Below are 20,270 nucleotides of genomic sequence, written 5' to 3'. Positions count from 1 at the left end.
TCCTGCAGACTCACACACCCTGCAGGTGAGATAAGACTTGTGGGCGTGGCTAACTCTCTCGTTGCCTCCGGCTCTCACATGTTGCTTTCCCTGAGAGGAAGCAGGTGTGTGAACTGAACTCTGCAGGATGTTTGAACACTCCAGTTGAATCAAAAGAACTGCTGTTTCCATGCAAGATTGTCAATTTCATGATTATCTTTTTAGACAGAGATAAATTATATTATTTGCAACAAGCACAAAATACTTGCTGAAATATGATATAAACAGGGAGCACTTTGATGGCAGATCCCTAAAATAATGTTGTGTAGGATTTGATGATTTCCAGTAGAAGTTTGAGGGCATTGCATCTTCATTGTGTCTGTTTAACAGAAAATAAGTATCGTTAAAGAATATTTTTTACATTTGTGGAGAAACGTTAAGCAAGTTTGAATGTGTTATTAGATTAAGTTGCTTAAGTGGCTCAATTACTGGTTAAAATACATGTTTGAATGAGAAAGACTGTTCGCATGTCTCTTCTAACCCCTGTGCATGTAACTGCCACACAGCTCAGCTGTCGTCGTCCTGCTGCTGACCTCTGACCCCACAGGGCCGTCACACGGCTCACAACTACTTTCACTTCTAGAAGTCACACTTTGTCCCTCCATTAGCTCCTTGTGTTAATTAAGTGTTGCTGTATTGAACTTTGAGTGCAGCAAAGCTTTTGCTTCCTCTTGGCAGGGTTTGATTTTTCAGTTTAATCTAAGTTAATCATTTCCAACTAAGTAAGTGGCGTCCTGCAGGGCGGGGCGGCTTGATGACACGGGCTTACTTTTCTTTCACCTGTTCCAACTTGCAAGTATGCAGGTATGAGCCGAGTAGAGCCGTCTGCAGGGGCCCGGCCTTTTGGTATGATCCTGCAGCAAGTAAAATACATATTAATGACCAACCTTTCTCTAATTATCTTTCTCACACACACACACACACACACACACACACACACACACACACACACACACACACACACACACACACACACACACACACACACATTGCATTGACCGTAGCGTGGTTGCCAGGCACTGCAGGAGCAGCAACAGGAGGTGACGGCACGTCTTCGATAGTGAAGTGTGGGAAGAGAATGTGTTGTGATGACAATTGGATGTGCTTGACCCCGACATGCCTGTTTGAATGCAAACATCAAACTGAATACTTAAGGCACACCTCTCAGTGCAACATGCTCCAGTAAAAGCTATGCAGAGTAAATCCTTACACACGGCCTCCATGACAGGTTGTCAGGCCGATAACTGAGTTCTTGTGAATGGAGGTTGGGTTGCAAACAGGTTTCACACCCTATAGGGGCCTCAACCCCATGACTGTGTTGACTGAGCATACTGAGGAGTCACACCTTTTTATGGCTTGAAGCAGACCCTATAGGATGTGTGTGTGTGAAGACTGTATAGCAGTAAGGGTCCAGTAGTTTCCATGTAACTGAGTCTCTGGAAGGCCGGTCGGTGCTGCGCTGCCTCTGACTGGTTGCTGCTGTGTGGGAATGCTTCTACTGCAGACCTGCTGAGACAAGTTGTGTGTGTGATGAGGACTGCAGGACCACAGCCCACTCAAAGAATGGGAATCAGAAATAATATTGTGCTCACAGGGAGTTGCTATGCCACTTTTGTTCCAAGGAGACGAAGCAAGCAATGAGACCAAAAGCCCAGCGATAAAACAATGACGGGACGTTTGAGGTCTGCTGTGACATTAAAGTACCATCAAGGCCAGCTGGGCCGCTATGACGTTTATTAAAAGATTATCAGACGGAAAAACACGCCAAAACGAGTATTAATCTGAGACTGGAGTTTAAGAACTATGCAAAGTTTCAGTATAAGTAAAAAGTAAATGCACCTTTCTAGCAGAGCTAAACTCAGGGTCTGAAAAGTGAAGCAGAAGTGCCTCTGCAATGCTTCTAATGGCCACCAGGGGCCACACCTCTGGATATGGAATACTACTTGTCACTTGATTCAGGGCCTCAGTTTATGGTCTGAAAGCTGGTTTCAAGACTTCTTAATTACACCATGATGGTCATTCAGTAAATGATGGTCCATTTACAGTCCGACTATAAAGCAGAGTTGAGGCTGATTGGAGTGCCATTAGGTTTGTGGGTATTTGGTCATAAAGTATTGTGCAATTTGAAACTTTGACCAGATGATTGTGTGAGACGAGGGGATGGCCACAGTCCTTGATTGTGTCCACTGGGCACCTTGAGTGTCTGTACAATACTCATGGCAATCCCTTCAGCAGATTGTCTGGAACAATATTGTCATACAAAGAGCCTAAATATGACTAACACTTACATCTGCTAGTTTTATCAACGTGATTAATCAATAAAAGTCACTTTGATAATAGCTAATCCCAGAAAGGGACCGAATGTGTCTCTGTCAGAGTAGACACCATCGGTGATGATCAATAGCGCAACTGTTTAAATAATAAAAACATGAAACCACAAAGAACTTCAATGAGAAACACAGTGCATGACTTAATGTCAAAGGCCCACACACACACACACACACACACACACGCAGGAGGATGCCTCTGTTGCTGGGTTTATATTTGGCGAGACAACTTTCATGATCTTCATGTCTGAGTCATGCCGTTTGTGCCGGAGTTCCCATGCCGACATCGTGAGGTGTGTGTGCTCTATAAGCAAGGTGGTGAAGATAAGGATAATCCTTTATTTCAAGTCCAGAATGATAAAGTAATACCTCTCAAAAACTGTTGACTTTACGATCAGTGACTACCGGCCCTTGTGCAATGCAGCTGAGCGTGTTGGTGAGACGTCCTCTGAGACATTCATGGCATGCTCCTCGTTTACCACATTCTCTTCACTGGGCTGCGGCCGCTGTGTTGTAAGGGCGGCACCTTTCTGCAGGTGAATCTGTGAGGCTCAGATTAAAATCCACTCCAACAACACTCCCTCACGGAGGACACACCCACCCGCTGGAGAGGATGCCAAGACAAGCATGGCGGGGTGTGGCTGTGTGTCCAAAGGCTGCAGATTTTATCCTTTGTGTTTGTTGACTATTATTCTTCTGGTCAATGAATAGTTTGATTATACTCATTCAGACATCATAGAAAGGTTGGCCTTCTGAAGCTCCTGCTATCTTTTATGTTACCCAGAAAACACAAACAGATGTGGAGGCACCCGGCGTGGCTGAAGTCTGCTACGACGTGTGTGCTTATCACACGCTGATGAGTCATCGAATGAAATTGGAGGAGAAGTAACATGATCCTCCTGCAGTTCTGGATGTGAGTGTCGCTGCTGAGTATAAGCGTCCATGCATAAATACATATGTGTGTATATACAGGACTGTTGCACCTCCATGGTGCAGCAAAAGGTCCGTCACTGGCAAAGCACCACCGATACCAGTCCAACCAGTCAATGTGAGCTAGAGTCTGAATGAATTCTTAACATGCTATTAACAATCAAGGGATGTCATGTTTTCATAATTAAAGTTTGGGAAGTCGCTGATTACACATAACTATGAAATGTGTATTCATGCATATATGCTTACTATACAAATCATTATAATGTTTTTCCACAAATGTTTTAAGCTCAAATGTAAGCGTCGCTCTAAACTAAATCATTATGAAAGTAATAATACAAAAGCACGACACTTTCCCTGTGATTGGTCAACTCTTTGACAGCTCTCAACTTCTTCAGAAGTGTGAGTCACTGTCACAAGATGTTCTGCGAAGATTCATAACTTCCAGACTTTCACAACAATTCAAAGCTCATTTTGACAGACGGTGCTCCACCCAGAGACGATGCACACCTGATATGAAGGTGACTCGGTCAACAAGCAAAGATCCTGTGTGTTCTCAAGAAAGCTTAAAAGGATGCACTTACACTCTGCAGTGAGAGAGCTGTGCAGCCCCAGAGCTTCGTTCATTAACAATGGGAATCGCTCTGGACAATAACCAAAGGCCTCTCGTGTGCTACAGACTGCTGTTTTATGTGAGTGTGTTCACTGCTGAACATCTGAAATTCAACAAACAAGAAAGAAAAGTAAATTCCCCCGAGACACGCGAGGCGGGAGCTGCTCAACAGGTTTCAGCCTCCAGAGGTTAAGCTGTTGAAACAGCAGAGGAAAGTTCAGATGCAGCCAGGAAGCCTTTGAGCACCTGACATGTGGAATTCATTGTCAGTCTGTGGCCTTTGGGTGGAGAGACATTCTTACCATAAAACAACATTGACTGCATTTACTAGATTCTTTCAAAAGCTATAGAGGAGCCTTTGTTTCATGTTTCATGACCAATGCAGAATCATTTGACTTTGAGTCTGTAAGAGGAATAAATGAATGAATATTAAGGAGCTATGAGGGCAGGAATATTGGATTTGTTTGAGTGCAAAAACTAAATTCATCAAGTACACAACTTTCTCTAGAGACTAGTCTAGTTTAGTGAAAGTCAAGTTTGAATGGTAACGATCATCATCCTCACTTAACTGGATTATTTGTGATGTGTAGCCAACAGTGCGTACTATGAGCAGGTGTGGACGGATTTACCAGAGCTAGATGATGTGTGTGTGTGTGTGTGTGTGTGTGTTTGCTAATGCTCCCACGTTTACAGACATTTAAAAGCGTTGGAAGGAAGACGAACCCTCCGTCACTTCATCTGCAACTCTCTCTGTTAAAATACTCGTCTCCTCCAACACAAATGTAAATGAGCATCATGTCACATAATAAATATGACCTGTACTGTCACACTATGAGGGAAAGAGTGCCAGACTATATACAATACAGAAATACAGACATTTCTGATCCATTCACAGATTGAACATTGCTTTTATTCACACTGCAAACTCCCTGCATCACTGAATCAGTTTGTATTTTTTCAGTTTCCTGCATTGCTACTCATGACTGTTGGTTTAGAGAAGCATGGCCTGTAAACTACACCTCCGCCCTTGTGGCCACACCCGCTCTACACACACTGCTGAGGCACAGCAGGGGCGCCTACTAGTTACACTGGGAGGTCTGGTATGAGGAAACCAGCAGCGTGGTCGTAAAAAAGCCGAGATAGCGACACTTTCATCGGGCTTGAAGACTAATATCAATAAAATAACTGAACTGAAAAGGTCACGTAAATGAAAATTGAAATGTTTTAAAAAAAGGAGATAGAAAAGTAGAAAAAAAGTAAAAGTTTTGACATGCCAGACAAATGTTTTAAGAGAATTCACATTCCCATAAGAAAAATGCAAACACATAGACGCAGCATTGTTCCAGGCTGCATGAACTAATTACCCGGGCCGTGCCCTTCCTATACGCACACGGCCGCCTTTCAATTCAATACTCAAGGTTCAGCAATGTATGCAGCAGCATGCCATCATGATTTAGGGTTTTCTTGCTGCGTTGCTTCAGGTAGTCCAGACTTGACCAGGCTTGAGTTTTCAATTTATGACAGCCGTGACAGAAGACAGAGACAAGCTCAGACAAAGCTCATAACGATTGGGATCTGTCTCAAACTTTTCTTCAAGTTGCATCAACAACACGATTCTGTTGCTCCGAGAATGGGACTGTTGGAGCCACTTTATAGTGTTCAAGTCTGCAGATTACGAGAAGGCCGTGTGAGGTGCTGTGCAGGTATCTGCATGTAGGTGTAGCTCGTTATTGAGAAGCAATCCTCAGATTCTCATTGAGTTCTGTGCATCTCTTTAAAGTTAGTAAGTGGCAAAAGTAGCACACGTGTTTTCCCTAAATAGCTGGCGGACCGCAGAGATTTGAGCTTTAGAGTAAAGTTCCACACCGTGGTAGAAATTAAAGGCATGTGCGTGTGAAAAGTTGGGGAAGAATGAAAAAGAATGCAGGCCTCACCTACAGCGACGCTGCAGAGGACAAAGACGCATGAGGAGGAATTTGAGTTTGGAACAACTTGGTGTGGTGAAAACAAACTCAGATGTTTGTGCAGGACAGTTTTCACCAGAATGAAGACGATCAATAACAATTCCTCCTCTGCTATCACCCTGAAGCTATGTGAGTCACAACGCTCAAATAACAATCTAATAAGACATAACTTTGCCTCAGGCTTTTGGTTGAATAATCCTTCATGCTACTTTATGCTTGTAGTTTAGTTCTTTGTTTGTATTATCATTATAATTATGTATATTATTATCCATGCTTGGCTGTTACATGTTTACTACATTACTGTACATTGCTTAACATGTTTTTTTTTTACTAATAGAACACTTCTGAAAACACCTTTTCAAGTTTGGACATACATTTTGTTGACTTATTAGTATTAATTATGCATAAAGATGTAAGCAGCATTTTAATGTTCAGGTAGTATAATGCTGTATATATATATATATATATATATATATATATATATATATATATATATATATATATATATATATATATATATTTACACAAAATGTAGTAGCTTCACATAAGAAAAGAAGAGGATCGACATTTCCCAAAATGTGTTCATACCCTTGAAGAGGACGTCTGGATGTTGTGAACGATGTCTTCCAGAAACCAGCAAGAGGCTGAAGCAAAGACCACCGCTGAAGTTCTCCTTGGGTTGAAGGAGAAGCCTGAAAAAGGTTTTGAAGCCAGTTCGCTTCGTGGACGCCTGGATAAATACAATTGCTGTGAGAAATTGTTAATGGCAAGTTATGGAAGTGTAAACTTTGAGTTAAGATTCAGTGGATACCCTGATGGTGACCGAATGCAGCGAGTTGAACGGATAACAGGAGCAGAAACACAAAGGTCAGATGTGTAAAGCAATAGGTCATCTGCATATAAAGACAGTTTGTGTTCATATCTGGATCGGGCCATGTCTTTGAAGAGGGGTTAGGAGTTGTAAGTGTTGACCGCTGCAGAGGGAAGTATCCTGAGGGTCATCGGTCCTGACAGAGGCTTCAAGGGATGAGTACAAACGTTTTATCCAATCATGAAAATGGAGCCAAACCCACATTAATTTAGAGAACAAAGATACTTCCACTCAACCTAGTACAGTTAAACAGGGACATGAGGCCTCAGAGGTGCTGGTGACAGGGAGTATATATAATGTTCAAGTATTGGCAGAGGTTGAAGAATGCTGTCTATTCTTAATGAATCCTGTCTGATCAGGACAGATAATTGACATTGAAAGACATTTAGCATTTAGGCTAATTGGAGGGTATGATGCACAGTCAAGTCTTTGTTTTAGAATAATTTACATTTTCATCTTCCGCATCAGCCACCGTAATTCTTCTTCACGCTTGGCAAACGGGAAAAGGCCACTTCTAGATGCAAGCAGATCCTGCACAACTTTTTGTAGTTCACTAAATAAGTTTGTGTTTGGTTATTGAATGTAACTAATGCTGGCTTATGTTGTAATATTTTATTGTTTTTAATACATTTTTACCTTTTTGCCCTTTACTCATCAGCCCCCTCCAGCCTCCAGTATTAATCCACTGCCCTGTGACCACTAAGCAGGCTACTGGGGTTATAAACATGAAAAGGTACTTTCCCCTTAATAATCACACTCTCACTCCACTCTAGCTCTCACTCTCTTCCCCTTTAGCCTGTCCAGGTGCAGGGTGTGTCACGTCTTATCTTTTGACAAACCCTCCCTACCTGTTTTACAGGCCACTCCTGTCATTCAGCGCTAGAGGCGTGCAGCCTGAGGTGGAAGGGAGGCTGGACAGCAACATGAGTCCAGGTTGAAGCGACTGAAGAGGATCCTCCCCCTTGTTCCACAAAGACATAAAAGCCGACAGCGTCTACAGTCAGACACTCAGAGGGACTTGGCTCTCCTTTTGACGACTGCTCCTCTTCTGTTCTCCTCTTCTTAGATAGCTGATACCCACTGCAAACAAGATGAGGAAGTCATACTCAGTCTCTGGCTCCAGCAGCATCAGGAGGTCCACTGCACCAACCAACTACTCCTCACAAAGATCCAGTTATGGTGCTGGTGGTGGAGGCGGTTTTGGTGCTGGAGGTGGAGGTGGTTTTGGTGCTGGAGGTGGTTTTAGTGCTCGTTCCAGTGGTTTTGGCAGTTCTGGTATGTCTTCAATGGGTGGTAGTTATGGCTTTTCTGGGGGCCAAGGCAACTGCATGCCTCCACCGATCACCGCTGTCCAAGTCAACCAGAGCCTGCTGGCCCCTCTGAACCTGGCAATCGACCCATCCATCCAGGTGGTCCGCACCCAGGAGAAAGAGCAGATCAAGACCCTCAACAACCGCTTTGCTTCCTTCATCGACAAGGTTGGTGTCTTCTGTGTGACGTCTGATGTACAATTTACTCTCAGCCTCCTTTTCTTAGTGCGGACGGCCTGCATGCTAGCAGCTGTCCAAAGGGCTCTTTAGTAGATAGTACTGTTTAGTTCAAGACAATCTGTCCACTAGCTGTGAATCCATATCTGTATGATATTAAATCCATCCATGAGTTCCAGTCTTTGGAAGTTTACAAACATCCCAAAGTCTGTCACCGATAGTGATCCCACTGGCAACTCCATCCAAACTCTACTCAAGCTAACAGGCTGCCTTTCTGCCCACTATCTAAACATGGGTGGGGTTTATATTGCAGTGACATAACAATCTATCTACGCTATGACCACAGAGTCCAAAGTCTTTCCTTTGCTCAGTGCACCTATCACCTGGTTGTTATGGCAAAAAAAATGCTAAGTGCTGAGCCGTAAATCTACATTCACTTGTCTTTTATGCAACAATCACACAACCGTGTTAATGTTTGTGTGCAAGCTATAAGAAGAGGTCCTTTCTGAACAGAATGACTCTCTGAACACGATAAATTGGCACTTTGACAATAAGTCGCGTAACAAAGCACTCATCCCATAACACTGCACGGCTTTGTCTTCTTTATCTACCACGCCTAGTTTTTTTGTTTTTTCAAGAGCGACTGTGTGGCCTCTATTGCCCAACAGAGGCTGCAGGAGGATTCATAGGCGAAGAAGAGTTTGAATAGGTGAAACACACACTGGAAGCCTCTCTAGATTGAACATACTATATTTTAGTTTAAAGAAGGAAGATTCAGTTTTCCCTTCTACACCATTTAGTATTACAATAGCTTGAACAAGCAAAGATATGCTATCATGAGTCACAGTTGTTGTGAATTGGGTGTGGCAATTCAGACATGTAGCTATCAACAGTCATGTAGATAAAGGTGACAACACAACTACACACCCTTTGCACCCAATTGCTCTGACGAAGAATCTTACACTTAAATCTATATAAAGCAACAAAAAAAGGTAACCCTTTTTTTAAAAGCCATCTGACAATCTTCCTTGTCTTTGTGTGTCCACAGGTCCGTTTCCTGGAGCAGCAGAACAAGATGCTGGAGACCAAATGGAGCCTCCTGCAGGACCAGACCACAACCCGCTCCAACATCGAGGGCATGTTCGAAGCCTACATTTCCAACCTGCGCAGGCAGCTCGACGGGCTGGGCAACGAGAAGGGCAAGATGGAGGGAGAGCTGAGGAACATGCAGGGCCTGGTTGAGGACTTCAAGAGGAAGTGAGTGCTGGCATGACATGGCCACTAGTTATAATATAGACCTTGATATAGTGAGCAGATGTTCAAGATGGAGCAGATGAACTAAAACGTTGGCTTTTGTCCCAACAGGTATGAAGATGAAATCAACAAACGTTCATCTGCAGAGAATGAATTTGTGCTCCTGAAGAAGGTGCGAAAACATCAAAATGGCCATTAAATGCTTTTCTGTTCAATCTTTGGGTTTAAGACCATGAGGCCAGTAGTAACACTTCCTGTTTCTGTATGATTTTCTTTCCAGGATGTTGATGCTGCTTACATGAACAAGGTGGAGCTGGAGGCCAAAGCTGATGCTCTTCAAGATGAGATCAACTTCCTCAGGGCCGTCTATGAGGCTGTATGTATCTATAATGTCTAATACTCATCATACTACCATCACCATTTGAGTTAAAGCTGATGTGCAACAACCATTGGTTCTGTAGGAGCTTCGTGAACTGCAGGGCCAGATCAAGGACACCTCCGTCGTCGTGGAGATGGACAACAGCCGTAACCTGGACATGGACTCCATTGTGGCTGAAGTGCGTGCTCAGTATGAAGACATCGCCAACCGCAGCAAGGCTGAAGCAGAGACCTGGTACAAACAGAAGGTGAGTGAAAGATCTGGTTTACTCTTTCTTCTAATGTCTTTTTTATTAAACTTTCAACACCTCTTCCAACTACTGGGTCATGCTCTTGATACAACCTGTGTTTCATGTTAGTACGAGGAGATGCAGAGCTCTGTCGGACAGTATGGGGAAGACCTGCGCTCAACCAAGACTGAGATTTCTGAGCTGAACCGCATGATCGCCCGTCTTCAGAATGAGATTGAGTCTGTCAAGGGACAGGTATATTTCAAGCCCTTCACATGGATGATGCCCTATTATTTACACACGGCATTGTGTTAGAGGATTTGCAGGTATTAATCCATTAACATCATTTCCCATAGAGGGCCAGCCTTGAGGCCCAGATCGCAGAGGCTGAGGAGCGTGGTGAGCTGGCAGTGAAGGATGCCAAGCTCCGCATCAGGGACCTGGAGGATGCCCTGCAGAGAGCCAAGCAGGACATGGCCCGCCAGGTGCGCGAGTACCAGGAGCTGATGAACGTCAAGCTGGCCCTGGACATCGAAATTGCCACCTACAGGAAACTGCTGGAAGGAGAGGAGGACAGGTGGGATAGACACGCATATGAAGTGTATTTCAATGGCTGCAGCATTAGCTTCAACTCTGAATTAAGTGCTAACACGCCACTATTCCACCATTAGACTGAACAGCGGCGGTTCAAGCGCAACCATCCACGTGCAGCAGACCTCCGGAGGTGGTGGTAAGTTTTAGATTTTTATACATCATCATCATCATCCTCATTATTCAAGAGACCTCACTGACAGATAGATGGATACATAATAACACTTACGTCCTTTTTTTTGCTTCAGGATTATCCAGCTCCAATGGTGGATTCGGCTACGGTGGCGGCAGCAGCAGCAGCAGCTACGGCGGCGGCTACGGCGGCAGCAGCAGCGGCGGCTTCATGTCTGGTGGTTATGGTGGTGGTGCGACTATTACCAAGTCCACAGTCTCATCCACCAGTTCCAGCAGGAGAGGCTATTAAAAAGGAGAGCCATCCCTCTTCCCCTTCAGAAACCCATCTGTACCCCCTCATGGTGCTATGCAATATTGTTAAGCAGGATCCACAATGCAGCTTAATAAATTGTGTTACACTGCTACCAGTTGTGCTTCATGGATAACTGGTGGTTTTTCTTCCTCTCTCCTGTTTAACATCATTCAACAAGAGTTTCTGAAGGTAAACATGGCCTAAGACCAACAACGGCCAGGTCAGCTCTTTTTGCACTGACAGTAACAAATAATCCCAAATAAAAAAACTGTGTTAAAACTAAGCAAGGGCAATCTGCATTTAAATGTAGTGCACTGATGAACGTCTCTGAAGATAAATCCTGTAGTGACATGTTCTTGACTTGAAGGTTGAAGTCGTCGTTCCTACCTTTGAGTGCTGATGTCGGTCAGGGGAGCAAGATACTGACCAGATCCAGATTAATTTGTGTGACTTTACACGTTCATAGTTACACTTAGAACTGATTGGCTACTGACTTGTTCTTCTTACTGTTCTGTCAAATGGTTCCATGTTGAGTTTTGCATTTACCTTCCATCAAGAATGAAATCATGTTGAAACCAGATTTATTTTTGCATCAGCAAATTACATCAAATGAATCCAAAATACAATAAATCTGAGAATATAAATGATCGCCTATCAGTCTCATTATTGTTGTGGTAAATGAAAGAGAAAGTTCAGAATTTGTTTTACTTCCCTTCATAAATTGTAATGTAATTTCCACTCCGAGATTTCTCACTTCCTATTTGGTTCAGCTGTCCGCCGGATATGCATGTACAATATGTCAACTCTACAATAAACCTCCCTCTTGGGCAGGTGAGGTATGACTGGATCTCTACTCACATGTCGGACATGCAGAGCGGCTGGAAGAGGAGGGACATTCAGCATGATGACTGCAACAAACTGAGTCAGGCAGAAACTCATCTGACTATCAAACATGAATATTAACGTATTGAAGCCTGAAGAGAATCCGAAGTGTCATTAGTGTCAGACTCTATCAGCTGGTCAGCAGCTGAACCACTGTGCAATCTCATTTTCCAAGCGCCAAATAAAGTATGTGTAACCCATGAACGCATCATCTGGCATAATAAACATTAACTACTAATCACTCACTGTCTCTCCTGATTGAAATTATTTTCAGCTTACACAATGGTGTATTTTTTTATTTGCCCTGCGCACTCAAAATTTGTATTGGCAGCTAAACAAACAACCCTTTCTTCATCTTCACCTCAGGTGACGAGCGCTGGCAGCGATCACGATTGTTGAATTTGGTCCCAGACAAATTAAAGTTGAGTCATAGTATTGTTACAAGGCACAACCACAAGTCTGAAGTTGTAACCATTAATGTTTCCACAAAACCAGTTGCATCACCATGAGAGCAGTTATGGGTGATGCATCTTTTCTCTGAAGCTATTGCGGAAGTTCAGTCAGGAAGACTTTACTGTTGCATGCTGTGGCTTGTAGTTTATTTGTCATACATCTGCCAATCCCTCCTCACGCATGCTCACTCATAATGTGTCATGATGTGAGTTTGTCTGTTTCCTGTTTTATTTTGTAGTCCTTGTCTCGTGTGTCCTCTGTGATCCCTGCACTTCCTGCCCCTGTGATTGTCTGCTGATTGCCCCTGATTGTTCCCTGCTGTGTCCAATCACCTGCCCCTCCCCGTGTATTTAAACCCTGTTTGTCTCCTGCTCCAGTGTGGATTGTACTGTGTGTTGCCCGTCCGTTCCTACGTCCGTAAGCTTGTCAACCTTTCTGTTTAGAGATAGAGTTTTTGAAGCCTTTTCTTGTTTTTTTGTGAAAATAAATTTACTTTTTGATCCGTTGCCTCGGCATTTGGGTCCACTCCTTGAACCACCCCATGACGGAACGAACCCACCAGTACCTGGACCCAGCCTGCAACCTTTTTTTAATTTATTTTTTCAATCCTTTTTTTTCGGTCCTGCTATGGCAAATCCATGGCCAGCCCCGGTACGCTTGTTTTTTTTATGACGCTCGTGGCCGTAACCTGGGCTATAACGACCAGGTTATGGACGCAGAGTTTGACGCTGCTAATGAGCCCCGTCGGGCTTTGGGTGGTCCCCGTAGCCACCAGGAGGGTCACTTTGACTACTGTACGGACCCTGAGCACGATTTATGGTTGGGGTCCCGACTGGCTTACGGTGAGCCCTGTAACCCGGCAGTCCGTCCGATTCCGGCTCCACGTCTCCAGTCGGCAGTCCGTCCGATTCCGGCTCCACGTCTCCAGTCGGCAGTCCGTCCGATTCCGGCTCCACGTCTCTAGTCGGCGGTTCGGCCAGCCCCAGTCCCGGCTCCCGCCTCTGTGCCGCTGCCAGCCCCAGTCTCGGCTCCCGCCTCTGTGCCGCTGCCAGCCCCAGTCCCGGCTCCCGCCTCTGTGCCACTGCCAGCCCCAGTCCCGGCTCCCGCCTCTGTGCCGCTGCCAGCCCCAGTCCCGGCTCCCGCCTCTGTGCCGCTGCCAGCCCCAGTCCCGGCTCCCGCCTCTGTGCCACTGCCAGCCCCAGTCCCGGCTCCCGCCTCTGTGCCGCTGCCAGCCCCAGTCCCGGCTCCCGCCTCTGTGCCGCTGCCAGCCCCAGTCCCGGCTCCCACCTCTGTGCCGCTGCCAGCCCCAGTCCCGGCTCCCGCCTCTGTGCCCCTGCCAGTCCCGGCTCCCGCCTCTGTGCCGCTGCCAGTCCCGGCTCCCGCCTCTGTGCCGCTGCCAGCCCCAGACCCGGCTCCCACCTCTGTGCCGCTGCCAGCTCCATCCCCACTCCGGGCCACAGCCATCCCCTGTCCCAGCTGCCGCCTTCGGGCCGCAGCTGAGACCGGGTTCCCTACTGGCGTCACGACCTGTTCCAGAGTCTCCCAGTTCCCCATTAGAGTCTCCCAGTTCCCCCATCAGAGTCAATTACCAGGTATTTAAAGCCATTTATCTTTTTTTTGTGCCACCAGTGCCAATAGCACACCCTTCGGTTGCAGAGTGAGCGGTGGTGGTGGTGGTAGTGTTGGTAGGTCAAGGCCCTTTGCTCAGGAAGAAGTCCATCTGTGTGGTCTTCATGCAATGGCACTCTTCTTGCTTGTGCTATGTTAGGTAGAAGAATGCAACCACTTACACAGTGAATCATCTGGAGCAGTCTGTTGAAACTCCTGGTAGAGATTGCTTTTATTTCAAATATGGGCATCATGTTTGGACCCAGGACATCACACGATACTATTTATGATAATGAGGTCAGTATTTCTCACGATCTGTACATTGATGCTGTGTTGGCCCTTTCTAATCGCAAAGTCTCAGTCTCTTGCATCATGTGCCTGCATATGTTCAAAAGATTGTACCAATGGTATTGGACATCCTGCCCAATGAGAAATGTCCTGCAACACACAGCCCACTCTAAATGTCTACATTGTCAGTCCATCCACAGTCACTTCATAAAAGGAACCACAAACCAATGCAATCAGCACCTACTCCTCCACAGTCATGGCATTGCTCCTGAGAGTGGAACATTGTAGATTTGACAAATAATATTAGTAGGCATTCAGCATGCGGTTTAGTCTTGTTTCTTCTCCTTCTGGACTTCAGCGGTGCTGAGACATGTACATCACTAGGGGGTGTGCATCTTAATTATCAGCAATTGTTTGAACATTTCTGTGGCCCTGGCCAAAGCAACCTGTGAGCCAATGGCAATAATACCAGTTGGGCTCACATAACAGAGAAAGTGAAGCCACTGGCAGTGGTCAATTAAAAACGAACAGTTTGACTTTGGTTGAAGAATCTGAAGGCTACAAGGGAGCATGGGGAAATGAGGAACCTCCAAAATGTGAAGACACCCTTCTAGATGGGTGAGTCAGTTCTTAACATTGGTGGACAAGAGAGTTCCCAGGCTCTCTATGAGATTGGACCTGTGTTGGGGAACAGATCGATGAGGCAAACACTCAGAAGTCCAAGCCTCTTAACCTCTCCTGAGGTGGCACATTTGTGCTCCTGACAACTGTGGAGGTGTATCCTATGGGAGGCTGAGCCATGTGCAAGCATCAGCACAACTCAACTTTCGGAAGAGGTACTTGGGTTAGAGCTGGTGTGACAGACACAGAAGCGGCATGCGGACAACGACGACTCCGATGAAAAGCTGCTGAAAATGGAGGCTGAAGCAAATCGTTCTTGCTGAGGAGCAGCTGAAGCTGATGGTGCTTCAGCAGCAGGAAACAGGATACACTGTTGGAGAAGATGCTTGCTAAAGAATAAGCCCTGGATAGTTTATCAAAGGAGAACTGAACTTTTGAACATATGGACGTTGCATGCTCAAGGACCTCTCGAGGTTGCTTTCACAAAACACCTTTTATTGCCCATTTCATAGTGCCATTGACTGCCTGCTGACTAACTCCCTACTCTTGTATGAAATGTCATATACGACGAACTCAACTTTGAAAGAAGTTTGTTTACTCTCTTCCCCTTTAGCCTGTCCAGGTGCAGGGTGTGTCACGTCTTATCTTTTGACAATCCCTCCCTACCTGTTTTACAGGCCACTCCTGTCATTCAGCGCTAGAGGCGTGCAGCCTGAGGTGGAAGGGAGGCTGGACAGCAACATGAGTCCAGGTTGAAGCGACTGAAGAGGATCCTCCCCCTTGTTCCACAAAGACATACATAAAAGCCGACAGCGTCTACAGTCAGACACTCAGAGGGACTTGGCTCTCCTTTTGACGACTGCTCCTCTTCTGTTCTCCTCTTCTTAGATAGCTGATACCCACTGCAAACAAGATGAGGAAGTCATACTCAGTCTCTGGCTCCAGCAGCATCAGGAGGTCCACTGCACCAACCAACTACTCCTCACAAAGATCCAGTTATGGTGCTGGTGCTGGAGGCGGTTTTGGTGCTGGAGGTGGAGGTGGTTTGGGTGCTGGAGGTGGTTTTGGTGCTCGTTCCAGTGGTTTTGGCAGTTCTGGTATGTCTTCAATGGGTGGTAGTTATGGCTTTTCTGGGGGCCAAGGCAACTGCATGCCTCCACCGATCACCGCTGTCCAAGTCAACCAGAGCCTGCTGGCCCCTCTGAACCTGGCAATCGACCCATCCATTCAGGTGGTCCGCACCCAGGAGAAAGATCAGATCAAGACCCTCAACAACCGCTTTGCTTCCTTCATCGACAAGGTTGGTGTCTTCTGTGTGACGTCTGATGTACAATTTACTCTCAGCCTCCTTTTCTTAGTGCGGACGGCCTGCATGCTAGCAGCTGTCCAAAGGGCTCTTTAGTAGATAGTACTGTTTAGTTCAAGACAATCTGTCCACTAGCTGTGAATCATATCTGTGTGATATTAAATCCATCCATGAGTTCCAGTCTTTGGAAGTTTACAAACATCCCAAAGTCTGTCACCGATAGTGATCCCACTGGCAACTCCATCCAAACTCTACTCAAGCTAACAGGCTGCCTTTCTGCCCACTATCTAAACATGGGTGGGGTTTATATTGCAGTGACATAACAATCTATCTACGCTATGACCACAGAGTCCAAAGTCTTTCCTTTGCTCAGTGCACCTATCACCTGGTTGTTATGGCAAATAAAATGCTAAGTGCTGAGTCGTAAATCTACATTCACTTGTCTTTTACGCAACAATCACACAACCGTGTTAATGTTTGTGTGCAAGCTATAAGAAGAGGTCCTTTCTGAACAGAATGACTCTCTGAACACGATAAATTGGCACTTTGACAATAAGTCGCGTAACAAAGCACTCATCCCATAACACTGCACGGCTTTGTCTTCTTTATCTACCACGCCTAGTTTTTTTGTTTTTTCAAGAGCGACTGTGTGGCCTCTATTGCCCAACAGAGGCTGCAGGAGGATTCATGGGCGAAGAAGAGTTTGAATAGGTGAAACACACACTGGAAGCCTCTCTAGATTGAACATACTATATTTTAATTTAAAGAAGGAAGATTCAGTTTTCCCTTCTACACCATTTAGTATTACAATAGCTTGAACAAGCAAAGATATGCTATCATGAGTCACAGTTGTTGTGAATTGGGTGTGGCAATTCAGACATGTAGCTATCAACAGTCATGTAGATAAAGGTGACAACACAACTACACACCCTTTGCACCCAATTGCTCTGACGAAGAATCTTACACTTAAATCTATATAAAGCAACAAAAAAAGGTGACCCTTTTTTTAAAAGCCATCTGACAATCTTCCTTGTCTTTGTGTGTCCACAGGTCCGTTTCCTGGAGCAGCAGAACAAGATGCTGGAGACCAAATGGAGCCTCCTGCAGGACCAGACCACAACCCGCTCCAACATCGAGGGCATGTTCGAAGCCTACATTTCCAACCTGCGCAGGCAGCTCGACGGGCTGGGCAACGAGAAGGGCAAGATGGAGGGAGAGCTGAGGAACATGCAGGGCCTGGTTGAGGACTTCAAGAGGAAGTGAGTGCTGGCATGACATGGCCACTAGTTATAATATAGACCTTGATATAGTGAGCAGATGTTCAAGATGGAGCAGATGAACTAAAACGTTGGCTTTTGTCCCAACAGGTATGAAGATGAAATCAACAAACGTTCATCTGCAGAGAATGAATTTGTGCTCCTGAAGAAGGTGCGAAAACATCAAAATGGCCATTAAATGCTTTTCTGTTCAATCTTTGGGTTTAAGACCATGAGGCCAGTAGTAACACTTCCTGTTTCTGTATGATTTTCTTTCCAGGATGTTGATGCTGCTTACATGAACAAGGTGGAGCTGGAGGCCAAAGCTGATGCTCTTCAAGATGAGATCAACTTCCTCAGGGCCGTCTATGAGGCTGTATGTATCTATAATGTCTAATACTCATCATACTACCATCACCATTTGAGTTAAAGCTGATGTGCAACAACCATTGGTTCTGTAGGAGCTTCGTGAACTGCAGGGCCAGATCAAGGACACCTCCGTCGTCGTGGAGATGGACAACAGCCGTAACCTGGACATGGACTCCATTGTGGCTGAAGTGCGTGCTCAGTATGAAGACATCGCCAACCGCAGCAAGGCTGAAGCAGAGACCTGGTACAAACAGAAGGTGAGTGAAAGATCTGGTTTACTCTTTCTTCTAATGTCTTTTTTATTACACTTTCAACACCTGTTCCAACTACTGGGTCATGCTCTTGATACAACCTGTGTTTCATGTTAGTACGAGGAGATGCAGAGCTCTGTCGGACAGTATGGGGAAGACCTGCGCTCAACCAAGACTGAGATTTCTGAGCTGAACCGCATGATCGCCCGTCTTCAGAATGAGATTGAGTCTGTCAAGGGACAGGTATATTTCAAGCCCTTCACATGGATGATGCCCTATTATTTACACACGGCATTGTGTTAGAGGATTTGCAGGTATTAATCCATTAACATCATTTCCCACAGAGGGCCAGCCTTGAGGCCCAGATCGCAGAGGCTGAGGAGCGTGGTGAGCTGGCAGTGAAGGATGCCAAGCTCCGCATCAGGGACCTGGAGGATGCCCTGCAGAGAGCCAAGCAGGACATGGCCCGCCAGGTGCGCGAGTACCAGGAGCTGATGAACGTCAAGCTGGCCCTGGACATCGAAATTGCCACCTACAGGAAACTGCTGGAAGGAGAGGAGGACAGGTGGGATAGAAATGCATATGAAGTGTATTTCAATGGCTGCAGCATTAGCTTCAACTCTGAATTAAGTGCTAACACGCCACTATTCCACCATTAGACTGAACAGCGGCGGTTCAAGCGCAACCATCCACGTGCAGCAGACCTCCGGAGGTGGTGGTAAGTTTTAGATTTTTATACATCATCATCATCATCATTATTCAAGAGACCTCACTGACAGATAGATGGATACATAATAACACTTACGTCCTTTTTTTTGCTTCAGGATTATCCAGCTCCAATGGTGGATTCGGCTACGGTGGCGGCAGCAGCAGCAGCAGCTACGGCGGCGGCTACGGCGGCAGCAGCAGCGGCGGCTTCATGTCTGGTGGTTATGGTGGTGGTGCGACTATTACCAAGTCCACAGTCTCATCCACCAGTTCCAGCAGGAGAGGCTATTAAAAAGGAGAGCCATCCCTCTTCCCCTTCAGAAACCCATCTGTACCCCCTCATGGTGCTATGCAATATTGTTAAGCAGGATCCACAATGCAGCTTAATAAATTGTGTTACACTGCTACCAGTTGTGCTTCATAGATCAACGAATTAGAACTAAAATAATCTGAGAACTAAAATGATCACTCATTATTGTTGGGATTAAATAGAGACAAATCTGAAAGTTTTTGCTTTTTATAAAAATGTCTTTTGTAATTTCACATGAGGGCAGTGCTGTGCCACTTTTCTGCTCCTCACTTCATGTTTGGAATAACTGTCCAACACATATGCACGTACAGATCCCAGCATTGCCTTCTTATTTTACATGTTTAATCTTGAAACAATTGGCAACTTCTCTCTCTCGAAGATGAATTGTATGAGCTGCTTCTTTCAAATTTATGCAGGAAGGTGACATAATATCTACGTCTTATTATATAAGCTTTACCAATGAGGTATTTATAGGTATTCATACGAGTCACGTACATATAATCAAATCTTGCAACAACTGTACTGAAAACATGGAATATATAAATCAGTCATTAGTACTATCATATGTTGATTCAATTTCAAACTGGGTTCTAATATATTTGAATGCACAAATGTGCACAGTCATGAAAATGTTACTTTGTTTATGCAACTAGGCCATGAGTCAGAAAGAGGGAAACAGCGTAGTTGACTCACATGCAGACACAATGGTGTATTTTTAAATGTGCCCTGCACACTTAAAGTTTTATTGGCAGGTTAACAAATAAGATCCTTTCTTCATCTTCCCCTCAGGCTACGAGTGTGTGCAGCGATCATTTTTTTAAATTGTTGAATTTGTTCCCAAAGGAATTAAAGTTGAGTCATAATAGTGTTACAAGGCACATGCCAAAGTCTGAAGTTGTAACCATTCATGTTTCCACAAAACCAGTTACATCACTATGAGAGCAATTACGGGTGATGCATCTTTTCTCCTTGCAGGAAATGTAATTACAAACTCAACATCCATCCTCACTGACAAACCAGCAGTTTCATCTCCAACGTATTATCACGAGTACAAGACATGTCGACTTGTTGTTGTTGTGCAGCATTAATATCAATACTGATGCGCGT

The 20,270-nt window shown here is 45.2% G+C and overlaps 2 protein-coding genes across 2 annotated transcripts; both read left to right on the top strand.

The window, feature by feature from the left end:
- Nucleotides 1-7,767: 7,767 nt before the first annotated feature.
- LOC306736570 (intermediate filament protein ON3-like) lies at nt 7,768-12,141 on the top strand. The gene is made up of 9 exons (XM_079218216.1): nt 7,768-8,222; nt 9,280-9,488; nt 9,597-9,657; nt 9,766-9,861; nt 9,947-10,111; nt 10,223-10,348; nt 10,450-10,670; nt 10,765-10,823; nt 10,933-12,141. Exons 1-9 carry the CDS (start codon nt 7,836-7,838, stop codon nt 11,106-11,108), a joined length of 1,500 nt encoding a protein of 499 aa, XP_079074342.1. The 5' UTR covers nt 7,768-7,835; the 3' UTR covers nt 11,109-12,141.
- Nucleotides 12,142-16,081: 3,940 nt separating this feature from the next.
- On the top strand, nt 16,082-19,401 carry LOC306736571 (intermediate filament protein ON3-like). The gene is made up of 9 exons (XM_079218217.1): nt 16,082-16,263; nt 17,320-17,528; nt 17,637-17,697; nt 17,806-17,901; nt 17,987-18,151; nt 18,263-18,388; nt 18,490-18,710; nt 18,805-18,863; nt 18,970-19,401. The coding sequence occupies exons 1-9, from the start codon at nt 16,114-16,116 to the stop codon at nt 19,143-19,145; spliced, it is 1,263 nt and encodes a 420-aa protein (XP_079074343.1). The 5' UTR covers nt 16,082-16,113; the 3' UTR covers nt 19,146-19,401.
- Nucleotides 19,402-20,270: the final 869 nt, after the last annotated feature.

The sequence above is a fragment of the Taurulus bubalis genome (genome assembly GCF_910589615.1).
Source record: "Taurulus bubalis genome assembly, chromosome: 5".
Taxonomy (NCBI): domain Eukaryota; kingdom Metazoa; phylum Chordata; class Actinopteri; order Perciformes; family Cottidae; genus Taurulus; species Taurulus bubalis.
This window is presented reverse-complemented; position numbering and strand designations above follow the sequence as displayed.